At 37.4% G+C, this 14,759-nt stretch overlaps 1 protein-coding gene across 2 annotated transcripts in view; it reads right to left on the reverse strand.

The window, feature by feature from the left end:
- The window catches only part of LOC119874263 (butyrophilin subfamily 1 member A1-like), a 74,350-nt gene that overhangs the window by 55,494 nt on the left and 4,097 nt on the right, over positions 1–14,759 (reverse strand). The window contains exons 1-3 of one of the 2 annotated variants that reach the window (XM_038553316.1): positions 9,527–9,664; positions 7,124–7,222; positions 45–77 (exon numbers count right to left, since the gene is read on the reverse strand). In XM_038553316.1, coding sequence (XP_038409244.1) covers positions 45–77; positions 7,124–7,222; positions 9,527–9,611 — 217 coding nt within the window. In that variant the 5' untranslated portion in view covers positions 9,612–9,664. Of the gene's footprint in view, positions 1–44; positions 78–7,123; positions 7,223–9,526; positions 9,665–14,759 lie in introns of those variants that run through there. The other variant, XM_038553317.1, reaches the window with a different exon arrangement.

Below are 14,759 nucleotides of genomic sequence, written 5' to 3' on the forward strand. Positions count from 1 at the left end.
CTTAAACTGCATGATTTGTACTTATGTGAAGATGAAATGCCTACCTGTCTTTTGCTTAGTTTCTTCCCTCCTTGCTCCTGAAAAAGAAAATAGACAAAAATTTGGAGAGTTTAGAAAAAACAAAACAGGAAAAATCTGTTACATATTAAATTGAAACAAATTGCAAGTGTAGCAATAGAGTTGGTAATAGATTGGTATACTGGGAGGAAAATTTTATTTGCTATAATGTGAAGCTACTGAACCCTGTTTCTTTTTATTGTCTTATTCTTTTTATTTTCTTTTTATTGAGTTTGCTGCAATGATACACTTTCTAAGTGATTTAAGATTTGAAACTCACCATTTTTTATTTTCTCTGTAAATCATATGAAAAATATTGATAAAATAAGTGAAGTGATTCATAAATAAAGATATATAGATGATCAAATATTAGTTCTTTTAGGAGCAAATTCTGCTTTTACAAAATTCTAAAGTACCAAGAGCAATGCTTTTATCCAAGACAGGTTTTCCTTCAATAATATATTTTCTATTTTGGTGGAGATAAATTTCCCTTTGACTTCCTCCCTTTTCTCTAAATAAATGCATTGAATAATTAATTTTTTAAAATAACTGATACAACATAAAAATAAATTAAAAGAGGGTAAGACTTATCAGGTCATTAATTAATTAAATCTTCTGTTTATGGATGAAGAGAAAACTCCTTATTTCACATTTTCAAAACAAAATAGAAGAAATTTTTAATTTTCAGGATTCACAATCTCTTTATCTTATTTCTATTCATATGTTTTTCCCTTCTCATTTGTTCCTTCTGTTATTTCCTGTATGCTTGTAGAAGTTTCTTTAGCATTTCTTATGGGACAAATGTGGTAACTAGTTTCTTCTTTTCTTGACTTTTCTTTTTTCCATGCATTAAAGTTTTTATTTTGTCTTTTTTGCTGAAGTCTATTTTCACTGAATATATAGACTACTAGGTTGACAGTCTTTTCTTTCAGTATTTTAATGATTTCACTTTATTGTATTCTTGTTCCTATGATTTCTGGTGTGAAATAACCTGGTTTTGAAAATTTCTCCTTTGTTGTTTTACGTTAGATACCTCCAAGAGTTATTTATCTTCAGTTTTCAAAAATTATGATTGTAATATTTCTTTTTTTTTTTTGATTGTAATATTTCTAGGCTTGTTGCTGGTGTTGTTAATTTTAGTTACTTGATGGGTGTGAGGTGATATCTCATTGTAATTTTGACTTGCATTTCCCTGATAATGAGTGATATTGAGCATCTTTTCATGCATCTTCTGGCCATCTGTATATCTTCTTTGGGGAAATGTCCATTTATGTCTTCTCATCTTTTAATCAGGTTGTTTATTGGGTGTTTCTCTTACACTATCTAGCTCCATCCATGTTGTTGCAAATGGCAAGATTTCATTCTTTTTTATGGCTGAATAATATTCTATTTTGTATATATTCTATTTCTTCTTTATCCATTAATCTATCGATAGAGACTTGGGATGCTTCCATAATTTGGCTATTGTAGATAAGGCTGGAAGAGATGTGGGGATGGCTTATATCCTTTGTATAGAGAACTTTATATATTTTGGACACTAACCCTTTATCAGATATGTCATTTGCAAATATCATCTCCTATCTGCCACATCTCTTAGGTTGTCTTTTAGTTTTGTTGACTGTTTCCTGTGCTAGAACTTTTCATATTATCTCACATCTCCAAGGCTTTTGTTCATTATGTCTATGTTTTCCTATCTGTTCTTCAGCTAGGAAAATTCTGTGGATTTATGTTCCATCTTCTGGTCTTTTTGCTTATCATCTGCATTTTCCTATTGTGCTAATGCAGTAATATTTAAATTTCAGATGTTATATTTTTCAATTCTAAAATTTTGATTTAACTATTTTTTCTAGTTTCTTTTTTTTTAAGATTTTATTTATTTATTCATGAGAAAGAGAGAGAGGCACAGACACAGGCAGAGGGAGAAGCAGGCTTCATGCAGGGAGCCTGTGTGGGACTTGATCCCGGGTCTCCAGGATCACGCCCTGGACTGAAGGCGGCGCTAAACCGCTGAGCCACTGGGCTGCCCTTATTTTTTCCAGTTTCTATTTATCTGCTGTGAATTTTCATTCTTTTCATTTCTAATCTCTTTTATTTTACTTGATGTAGCCCAGCAACCATAGTCTCCCTCCCTTCTTTAAACATTTTTATATAAAGCTCTGTATATTCTTTACTCAGATCCCCCTAATGATAGAAAATATCTTGTATAACTATAGTAAGATATCAAAGCCAAGAAATTGACATGGGTATAATACTGTTAACTATGCAACATACCTCATTTGAGTTTCATCATTTTTGCATGTGTGTGATATGCATGTGTGTGTTTATGCAATTTCTCCCATCTGTGTATATCCAGGTTTCCCTGGAGGAACAGCCTTAGAGTTCTGGTATTTTATGGGGCCAACTGAGTATACTTCTCAGATATTAAATGCTTAGCATTTAGAAGTCAAGCTACAGGGATGCCTGGGTGGCTCAGTGGTTGAGCATCTGCCTTTCGCTCAGGTCCTGATCCTGGGGTCCTGGGATTGAGTTCCGCATCATGTTCTCCACAGGGAGCCTGCTTCTCCCTCTGCCTATGTCTCTCTTTCTTTGTGTCTCTCATGAATAAATAAATAAAATCTTTTAAAAAAATTCTTTAATTCAAATAATTGATTTCCTTGCATGCTTTAATATATTTATAATAATTTAATTAAAAAATCTTTGCCTAATAAGTCCAACATTTAACACCCCAAGTTCCTCAGGCACAGTGTCTGCCTTTTTTTCATGTATGGGCCATACTTTCCTGTGTATTTGTGTGTCTCCAAATTTTTGGATAAAAACTAGTACTGTGTCAACTCTAGAAATCCAATTCCTCTCCTTCCTCCAAGGCATGTTATTGTTGTTGCTGCTCTTTATGTGGTTAGTGATTTGCCTGACTCTTGACTTCCCTGTAGTGTGTAGCCACTGTAGTCTCTGATTACTTAGCTTATTGGTCAGCTAATGATTAATCAGAGATTTTGTTATTGCCTTGAGGTAAAACATTTCCAACTTTTGCTAAGGGGTTCTCTGTATGGGTTGGGATATGCCTGTCTGCTTAGAAAGTTTACAACTTTGCTTTAGTCTCCATTTTCTGCTTCCAGCTTCAATCAGCTAGAGGTGAGAGATTGGAATGCTCTTAGGCTCCCCTGGGCATTCAACATAGCCCTGCACGTGCGAGCAGTTTTCTAGATTTCCAAGTCAGGATTTCTCAAAGTCCCCTTTGTACATCTCATTGCCCAGATCTTCCTTTAAAAGTTTTGTTCCGATTCTTATTTGCCTGACTGATATCATATTTCTAGGTAGATGTAAAAATGTGCAGTTGATTATTTTTGACAAATTCCCTGAGGATAGAGTTTTTCCCATTAAGGAAGTTCTAAGCCTGATCAAATAATGGCAACATCTTGTGAATGGTGCTTTTCCAGGGAGCTGTGAGACAGGTCAATATGGCAATACTTTGCTTGTTTCACAGCTACCATTGTTGCCAGGCTGCTGTTTTATTTTTTATTTTTTTTTATTTTTTTATTTTTTAACAGAGTCCAGAAGGAAATGTGCTCTGATAAACTGATTTTTTTATTTATTTATGATAGTCACAGAGAGAGAGAGAGAGAGGCAGAGACACAGGCAGAGGGAGAAGCAGGCTCCATGCACTGGGAGCCTGATGTGGGATTCGATCCCGGGTCTCCAGGATCGCGCCCTGGGCCAAAGGTAGGCGCCAAACCACTGCGCCACCCAGGGATCCCCGCCAGGCTGCTGTTTTAAAGGCTATCACAGGGCAGTCCCGGTGACCTAGTGGCTTAGCGCCACCTTCCGCCAGGGGTGTGATCCTGGAGACCCAGGATCAAGTCTCACATCTGCCTCTCTCTCTCTCTGTCATGAATAAATAAATAAAATCTTTAAAAAAAAAAAAAAAAGGCTATCACAGAGTTGGAGAGAGAGGGACAGGAGTAGGCCATGTTACAATGCACAAACTTGTACTGTTCTTATGTAGTTTAGCAGTTCTTCCCAAAGAAATAAGCTGTGAATTGTTGCACAACATTGTTTAATTTCTAGAGTTGATTGATTTTGGCAATAAGCCCAGTATTTTCCTTGCCTTTTTTTTTTTTTTGTATATTTTTTATTTACTTTTTTGGAGAAGTGTATTTACGCAGATTCTTACTCTGCCAATCAGGAAGTTCTACCTTAAAGGTAAATTTGTACAATGTTATTTTGATGTTTCTCTGACATTTCCAGTAACTGGTATATGCTATACAAGAAACTGAAAGTAGCTTCAGTATTTGTTTATAACTCAAAATGTTTTTTTAATGTACTGTAAAGTTGGATTTTTGATTACACAGTAAATTAACTCAAAAATGGTCTTCTTCGGGGATCCCTGGGTGGCTCAGTGGTTTAGTGCCTGCTTTCGACCCAGGGCATGATCCTGGAGTCCCGGGATCGAATCCCATGTCAGGCTCCCTGCATGAAGGCTCCTTCTTCCTCTGCCTGTGTCTCTGCCTCTCTCTCTGTGTCTCTCATGAATAAATAAATAAAATCTTTTAAAAAAATGACCTTCTTCATTAATACTAGTTCATCCAAAGCTTTGTATAAACATGTTATTTTATAAATTGAATGTGACAACCTTTAACTTTAACTAATATTTGCAAGCCTGTGAATCTTTCTGTGCATTGTTTTAGTGGTTTTTCAAAACCCAAACTCTAAACCGTTTGAAGAATTCTTTCACATATGAATCATTACAATGTCCATTTGTACACTTTTATTTTAAAATTATTTACTGGCAAAGTATACTGACTAATCTCTGGCAGTTCCTCTCCCAATACTTGGAACAGAGAGTTAATATTTGTGCACATGCCTTAGGAATAGGGGTTGGGGGCAGATGGACAAGTTGGCTTTCCATGGCAGGCCCTTTCCCTGCACACATGAAAACCTCCTCTTCTCCACAACTTTAGCCACTAATGCCACTTCTGCTGCTGCTGCCAATGTCACTGTCACATATCTGGGCCCAGTTCAAAGCCCAGTCACTTCCCTGGCCCCATGGTGTTCTGTTCTGCCACAGGTATTTGGGAATGCACTGGGCCAATCACTGTTGGTGCACCGATAGTGTTACCTGGAAGCCTGAGCCCACTGTGTGTGGACTGCTGCTGGAACACAAATGCTGGCATGTACTGTGAATCAATTCACTGCTTTCTCTGCTCATATGCATGGTCTATTGTCTTACTGGACTTCATTTATAAAACAGATATTCAAAGATAAACTTACAAAAAATTCAATATAATGAAAGAACATTATACCAAGGATATTCTCAGCACTGAGCCCTGAACAGCTGCATAAATTGCATATCTATGAAGCCAGTCCTGCACACATCCTTTTCATGAAAAATGTCATTGCAGGATTTTAGTGGTTACATATGCAGTATATGTGTAGCACTATGAGGACTAACATAAGAATACATGGATATAACTAGCTTTGTGGGCCCACATCTGGGGCTGACCATGCAGAATCTTTGCAATTTCGTAGGTCTGAATATTCCCATTAGAGTTATAATGACTTATTGGGGCAAGAGTCACACAAATAAAAACCAGTCTATCTCTTTTATCACCTATGAGATTAAAACAGCAGCTTTCCTATTGTCAGTTCTAATAATAGTCTCTGGTAAAATATTTGCAATTAGTCCTTATACAGATTTTGTATCTGAAATTCTTAAATTAGATTGCATGACTATATATTTTGTACCAGATTCTAATAGTATAGTGAGTGTTTCAATGTATGATTAGGAATGTTAAAATATATTTGTTCAAACTTTGCTTCTGTTTTGTACCAATATCCATTTTTATTGTTGTGTTGACAATGTTATATTCATTTAAATTTTTTTATTTTGTCTTGCTTTTATTTAATAGTATTTTTAATTCAGTGTTTTTGTTTTCAGAATAAAATATATTTTGTAGGATTTCATTCAATAATAATAATTTATTCCTATTGCCTTCTATGAATAGTGACAAAATCCCACTTTATTTATTTGGTTGTTTCTACATGTTCAGGATTTTTGAATTTGTAGGTACTGTATAATATGTTATTCTAATGAGGTTTTTTTTTTTTGCAGAAAACAATGTTAAAAATTGTGAAAAAATGTAGTAAAAATTCCTTAACATTTCCCCATAACTTTTGCTTGAAAATTAAGAATTTCTTATACTTTCACGTTGTTTATGATAAAATATATTCTATTTTAATCCTCCATCTAACTTAGTATCCATTCTCTAATATAAGAACCTATTCTCTAATTAGAAAAATAACTCCTTCATGTGACCATTAAGATTTTGATTAAATGCTATCAGTGGATTGAACTCATGACTTTTTTGGAAAAATACTTAATAAAAAGAAAGATCTCATTATTAAAATTCTTTTTTATATAGAGTCAAATATGGTACTTTACAACTTCAACCATTTATTTCTAATCCTAACAGTTGAAATAATGGAAGAGAGAGAAAATCTTCTTTTAATGACAAGTTATCAAAATAATCAAATATTTTACATGTAACTCAAATACTGTGGATTTCTCTGTTAAATATTATTTATACTGTTAATTTTAGAGACATGTTTTCAGAACCTTTATAATTCTGGGAATAATATACTTGATGAATTGTAGTTTGTCAAAATCTCTCTTAAATATGTTGCTTAGAAGTAAATATAAAAAGTGAAAAGTGGTCTGCCCTGGTGGCCCAGTGGTTTAGCAGGACCTTCAGCCCGGGGTGTGATCCTGGAGACCCGGGATCGAGTCCCACATCAGGTTCCCTGCATGGAAGCTTGCTTCTTCCTCTGACTGTGTCTCTGCCTCTCTTTTTTTCTCTCTCTCTCTGTCTGTCATGAATAAATAAATAAAATCTTTTTTTAAAAAGTGAAAAGTAAACAAAAGAGACTATTACATTTTTAACCTCCAATTCTGTTTTTATAATGAAGTTAGAGCCTGCTTATCTCTGTTATAATCATCATTCAGAAACCATGTCAAAATTAGAGTAGTAAACACTTAAGATATCATGATTTTACATATTTACTAACTTACCACTATCACGATATTCCTTTATGAACAGAGAAATAATAATGATGAAGGTCTCTAGGAGTAAGAGGCAATTGAAGTTTGTATCTACTCCAGGGTGGAACTCTGAAAAATCAATGCCAAAGAATTTTCTTATTAACATCCAGACCATCTTATTGCTGTTTCTTTCTTTTTTTTTTTTTTTTTAAATTTATGATAGTCACACACACAGAGAGAGAGAGGCAGAGACACAGGCAGAGAGAGAAGCAGGCTACATGCACCGGGAGCCCGATGTGGGATTCGATCCCGGGTCTCCAGAATCGCGCCCTGGGCAAAAGGCAGGCGCTAAACCGCTGCTCCACCCAGGATTCCCTTATTGCTGTTTCTACCATACAAGTTTTATTCTATACTTCCAGTAACCTATAGGTCTATGACCAAGTTTCAATTTTCAGAGATAAAGCTAAGCAATTTTCAGAGATAAAGCTAAGGAGATGACAGCAGCCACTCAGAAGACAGCATGGGATTGAATATCTCAGGGTGGGCCAAAGGTTAGGGAGATGCTCATTCCATGAGTTTTGAAAAATTCTTGAGTGTGAACACTTCACAGTAAATGAGGGAATATCTGTCAAGTTTCAGGGCTCTTCTCATCACTTTACTATACTCTATGGAGCCAAAAATGATATAGCCAGACTTTGGTCCAGAAACCAAATCAAGTCTAATATATATTTTTGGAAGATTTGTGATTTCAGGATAGATTTCAGTTTTTAAAATCAGACATGTGAAAAAAATGCTCCACATCACTTGTCATCAGGGAAATACAAATCAAAACCACGATGTGATACCACCTTACACCAGTCAGAATGGCTAAAATTAACAAGACAGGAAACAATAAGTGTTGGCAAGGATGTGGAGAAAGGGGAACCCTCTTACACTGTTGGTGGAAATGCAGCTGGTACAGCCCACTCTGGAAAACTGTATAGAGTTTCCTCAAGAAGTTAAAAATAGAGATACCCTTCAAGTAATCAATTTCACTACTGAGTATTTACCTCAAAGATACAGATGTAGTGAAATGAAGGAGTACCTACACCCCAATGTTTGTAGTAGCAATGTCCACAATAGCCAAACTGTGGAAGGAACTGAGATGTCCTTCAACAGATCAATGGATAAAGAAGATGTGGTATATTTATATAAAGGAATAATACTTGGCCAGCAGAAAGGATGAATACCTACCATTTATATCGACATGAATGGAAATGGAGGGTATTATGCTAAGTGAAATAAGCCAATAACAGAAAGAGAATTATCATATGGTGTCACTCATATGTGAAATACAAGAAATAATGCAAGGAACCACAAAGAAAGGAGGAGAAAGTGAAGGGGAAAAATCATAGAGGAAGCCAAACCATGAGAGACTTTTAACTCTGGGAAGCAAACTGAGAGTTACTGAAGGGGTGGGTTGTTGAAGGGTGGATAGGGTAACTGGGTGACAAGCATTAAGGAGGGCACATGACATGATTACTAAGTGTTATATGCAAATGATGAATTATTGAAAATTACCTCTGAAACTAAGGATGTACTATATGTTGGCAAGTTGAATTTAAAGAAAAAAAAAGAAAAAACAAGGTAAAGTCATTGAAAAAAAGAAAAAAGTGATGCAAAAATAATATGAAATTCAAATGTCAGTGTCCACAGAACTCAACTATGTTCAATCATGGTGTATGGCTTATAACTGCTTTTCACTACAATAACAAAGATGAGGAGTTGTAATCAAGACAGTTTGTAGTGCAGTGATGGAGTTATAACATCATTTGAGTCACTTGACTATAACAATACAACTACATTTTGTCTTTGTTTTATTACCAGGGAATACCAGTCATGCCAAAACAAGAAAAGAAGGGAAGGCCAAAGTAGACTTTGAAAAAAACATCTTAAGTTATATTGGAGTGGATTATTTTCTTATTGAATTACATGTATTCATTATGCAATGACACTATAGCAAGAAAACAACAGAGTGAGAAAATGGTGGCAGACTAGCAGGACCCCAGGATTGCTTCCACCTATGAATGCAACTGGTAACTATCAAATAATCTTAAATACCCCAGAAACTGGCCTGAAGACAAGAAAAAATTCCACAACTAAAGGTAGATAAGATACCACATTGAAGAATTTAGGAAGTACATAGACATAATTTAAGGAAGAAATGATCCCTGGCTTCTATACAGGGGAGGAAGCTCTGTTTATGAAGAAGGATAAGAGAGTGACAGAGAGAGAAAGAGAGAGAGTGAGGGAGAGAGAGAGAGAGAGAGAGAGAGAGAGAGAGAGAGAGAGAACACACAGAGGAATGAACCAGGAGAAAATTTCCCATAGTCATTGGCTTGGAAAGCGAAAGTGGTTAAATTTCATGAATTCTTGCCATCAAAGGGGACTAACCTGAAGTATTAAATGTCAGGGAGCTTGGCTCCAGTAGGTCTTGAAGGCACTGGGGCTGCTCTTGGAAAGAAGGCAAACAATTCATAGAGATGCAGCATGGAAACAGTGATCTGAAGAGTACCTGGGGTGCACAGTGGGGAAATTATTTCCCCCCCTCAGAGTGTGTCCCTGAGAGGGAGAGTTCACAGAGACACCTCTCCAAAAACAAAGGAACTAGCTGGCATCATTTCCCTTTCCTGTCCCTTATCAGAAGCCCATGGCCACCTGTGGGAACTAGCACAATACCAATACTGACTGCCTAACTGGCATACACCAAGCCTCACACCCTGCACTCTAGTAGAACTTCCTTTCTCAGCCAAGCTGGCCTCAGTCCCAGCATGACATGTCATTCCCCCAGAAGACAGCAGAAACCCTTGCCCACATGATTTCTCCCAACCAGAGAAGTATGCAGGGCCTCCTCTGGTGGAGGAAGTAACAGGTTTTATTTCACCAATAGACCACAATACACCTAGTTAAACTCACTATATTCAGACCAGGGACCAAACACTTGCCACAGGCAAGGAGAGCCTCTGAAGACCACTGCTTGAAGAATAGAGCAGTCAGAGCAAAACTGTACAGCACATGCAGCACAAAGTGGAGACACTTCCTAAAGCACCAGGCCCTGGAAATTACATGCCCTCTTCTTCATAAGCCATTATTTTCAGGAGCAGGAGACATAACTGGGTTTTCTAACAGAGAGAAGGTGGCAGAGATTTAGGCAAAATAAGAAGACAAGAATTTCTCCCAAATGAAAGAACAAGATAAGACCAAGGCCAGAGATCTAAATAAAACAGATATAAGTAACATGCATGATGGAGAATTTAAAACAATGATTATAAGGATACTCACTGGACTTGAAAAAATAATAGAAGACATTAAGAGGGAAAATGGCAGCAGAATAGGACCATAGGCTCATCTCATCCCATGGACATAACTAGATAACTATCAAATCATCCTAAATACCAAAGAAACCACCATGAAGAGTGACAGAACTAATTCCACAATTAAAGGGAGAGAAGAGGACACCCTAAAAAAGTAGCAGGTGCAGAGATATGGTTTATGGGAGAAATGAATAGCAGGTGCTGTGGAAATCAGAGAGAGCTGTGGTCAAGAGAAAGGCAAGGAAGAAAGGAACACACAGTGGAATGCACAAGGAGAATGTTTCTCCAAATCCATCAGCTTGGGAAATGAAAGAGGCTAAATTTCATGAGTTCTTACAATCAGTGGAACTGGAGTTTTAAAGTTCAGCAGGCTTGGGTGGGATAGAGACCTGAAGGCACTGCCCTGCTTCTGGAAAGAAGACAGGCAAATAACCTGGGGGACAGAGAGTGTGTAAAAAGAGATCTGAAAAACACCTGGGGCACACAGTGGGGAGATTATTCACTCTTTTTTGAAGCATATCTCTGAGAGGCAGCATTCACAGAGACAATCTCTGGGAACAAAGAAACTGGCTGTCACCATGTCTCTGCCCTGCCCCTCAGCATAAACACAAATCCACCTTGGGAAGCAGCACAATGCTGACACATCTACTTAACTTGCTCATTAAAGCCTATCTCCTCGCACTCTGGCAGGACTGCCTTTCTCAGTCAAGCTTGCCTCAGTCTCAGTGTAGTGGCCCCTGCCCTAGAAGACCAGAACAAACTACTACCTACATCACATTTCCCAACCAGAGAGTTTTGTAGGCCTCCATTCTGGTGGAAGTGATGTCAATTATCCCATCACAAGCAGACCAGAGCACACTTACTTAAAACTTGCCACATTCAGGCCAGAGACAAAGCACTGCCCACAGAAGGCAAGCAGAGCCTCTGTAGATGGCAGGCCTGAAGGATAGTCAGCCAAAACACAATAACAGAGCACACAAAGCACATATAAGAAACATTTCCTAAGTTCCAGGCCCTGGACACTACGTGATCTCTTCTTCATTAAGCCAAAATTTTCAGGAGCAGGAGACATAATTTCTAACACAGAGAAGGGAGAGGCTTAGACAAAATTCAAAGATGGAAAAACTTATGCCAAATGAAAGGACAAGATAAGGTCACAGCCAGAAATCCAGAGCAAAACAGATATAATAACATACCTGATGGAGAATTTAAAGTGGTACAAGTATACTCACTGGGGTTAAGAAAAGAATAGAAGACAAGACAAAAAGGAGATTCTTACCACAGATATAAGAGGTTAAAAAGAGTTGATCAGAGATGAAGAGTGCAATCAATTATATTGGATACAGACTCGATTCAATGAACACAGGCTGGAAGAAGCAAAGGGACAAATTAGTGACTAGAAGACAAAATAATGGAAAATAATGAAGGTGAACAAAAGAGAGAAAAGAATTATGCAAAGTGAGAATAGACTTAAGGAATTCAGTTACTCCATCAAACATAATAACATTCATATTATAGGAGTCTCAAAACAAGAAGAGGGAGAAAAGGGAGAACATTTATTTGAAGAGCTAATAGCTCATACCTTCCCTATTCTGGGGAAGGAAACAGACATCCAGACCCAAGAGGCACAATTGGGTCTTGATGGCAGAACTGCCATCAAACACGACAGGAGTTAGACCAACAGTAACACATATTGTCACTAAACTGGCAAAACATAGTGATAAAGAAAAAAATTTTAAAGCAGCAAGACAAAAGAAGAAGTAACATAGAGAGGAAAACCCATAAGACTAGCAGGAGATTTTTCAGCTGAAGCTTTCCAAGCCAGAAGGCAGTGCCATGATATATTCAAAGTGCTAAGTGAGAAAAATCTGTAGCCAAGTATACTCTATCCAGCAAGGGTATCTTCAGAATAGAAGGAGAGAGAAAGTTTCCCAGGCAAACAAAAACTAAAGGAGTTCATGGCCACTAAACCACTCCTGCAAGAGGTATTAAAGGGGACTGTGATTGGAAAAGAGAGACCAAAAGTGACAGTAAAAAAGTAGAAAACACAAAATAGTAAAAATGCATATATCTATAAAAAATAAGTAAAAACTCACAAAAAGGATATAAAATATAATAACATATACTTAAAACATGGAGAGGACAAGAGAAAAGAATGTCTTCAAACTAAAATGACCATAAACTGGGCGGGGCAAGATGGCAGAAGAGTAGGAGGGTCCCCAAGTCACCTGTCCCCACCAACTTACCTAGATAACTTTCAAATCATCCTGAAAAACCTATGAATTTGGCCTGAGTTTTAAAGAGAGAACAGCTAGAATGCTACAGAAAGAAGGGTTTTTGCTTCTAACAAGGTAGGAAGATTGAAAAAATAAAAAAAAAAAAGAATCAAGTGGGGGAGGGGCCCCCACTAGGAGCTAGGCTAACGCTGGGTGGCGAAAGCCTCTGGGACAGGAAAGCCCAGAAGTGGGAACTTTAAAAATTCACACCAGATTCTTTCCCTAGAAAGAAGAACTCACCACAAAAGAAAGAATCAAAAACAGTACTCTCTGCCACAGAGTTACAGAATTTGGATTACAATCTGATGTCAGAAAGCCAATTCAGAAGCAATTATAAAGCTACCAGTGGCTCTGGAAAAAAGCATAAAGGATTCAAGAGACTTCATGACTGCAGAATTTAGATCTAATCATGCCAAAATTAAAAAATCATTTAAATGAGATGCAATCCAAACTGGAAGTCCTAACAAGGAGGATTAATGACATAGAGGAAGGAGTGAGTGACATAGAAGACAAGTTGATGGCAAGGAAGGAGGAAAAAAGAGAAAAACAATTAAAAGACCATGAGGAAAGGTTAAGGGACATAAATGACAGCTTCAGAAGGAAAAATCTACATTTAATTGGGGTTCCAGAGGACGCTGAAAGAGACAGAGGACCAGAAAGTGTATTTGAACAAATCATAGCTGAGAACTTCCCTAACATGGGAAGGGAAACAGGCATTCAGATCCAGGAGATAGAGAGGTCCCCCCCTAAAATCAATAAAAACCGTTCAACACCTTGACATTTAATAGTGAAACTTGCAAATTCCAAAGATAAAGAAAAGATCCTTAAAACATCAAGAGACAAGAGATCCCTAACAATTATGGGGAGAAGTATTAGGTTAACAGCAGACTTCTCCACAGAGACCTGGCAGGCCAGAAAGGGCTGGCAGGATATATTCAGGATCCTAAATGAGAAGAACCTGCAGCCAAGAATACTTTATCAGCAAGGCTCTCATTCAGAATAGAAGGAGAGATAAACAGCTTCCAAGATAGGCAGAAACTGACAGAATATGTGACCTCCAAACCAGCTCTGCAAGAAATATTAAGAGGGACTCTGTAAAAGAAAGAGGATACCCAAAGAAATAAGCCACAAAACAGGGACTGAATAGATATTATGATGACAATAAATTCATATCTTTCAATAGTAACTCTGAACGTGAATGGGCTTAATGATCCCATCAAAAGCCGCAGGGTTTCAGACTGGATAAAAAAGCAAGACCCATCTATTTGCTGTCTACAAGAGACTCATTTGAGACCTAAGGACACCTCCAGCCTGAAAATGAAAGTTGGAGAACCATTTACCACTCAAATGGTCCTCAAAAGAAAGCAGGGGTAGCCATCCTCATATCAGATAAATTAAAGTTTATCCCGAAGAGTATAATAAGAGATGAAGAGGAACACTCTATCATACTTAAAGAATCTATCCAACAAGAGGACCTAACAATCATGAATATTTATGCCCCTAATATCGGAGCTGTCAAGCATATCAGTCAATTAATAACCAAAGTTAAGACATTCTTAGATAATAATGCACTTATACTGGGAGACTTTAACATGGCCTCAGTGTCCATCAAAAGATGAATGGTTAAAGAAAATGTGGTCTATGTATACAATGGAATATTCCTCAGCCATTAGAAATGACACATACCCACCATTTGCTTCAACGTGGATGGAACTGGAGGGTATTATGCTAAGTGAAGTAAATCAATCAGAGAAGGGCAATCATATGGTTTCACTCATACGGAGAAAATAAAAAGTAGTGAAAGGGATTATAGGGGAAAGGAGAGAAAATGAATGGGAAAAATCAGAGAGGATGACAAAACAGGAGAGACTCCTAACTCTGGGAAACGAACAAGGGGTAGTGGAAGGGGAGGTGGGCAAGGCGTTGGGGTGACTGGGTGATGGGCACTGAGGCGGGCACTTGAGGGTTGAGTACTGGGTATTATACTATATGCTGGCAAATCAAACTCCAATAAAAAATTATACATAGTAAAAAAAA

This window comes from Canis lupus, chromosome 12 (genome assembly GCF_011100685.1).
Source record: "Canis lupus familiaris isolate Mischka breed German Shepherd chromosome 12, alternate assembly UU_Cfam_GSD_1.0, whole genome shotgun sequence".
In the NCBI taxonomy this organism is placed as follows: Eukaryota; Metazoa; Chordata; class Mammalia; order Carnivora; family Canidae; genus Canis; species Canis lupus.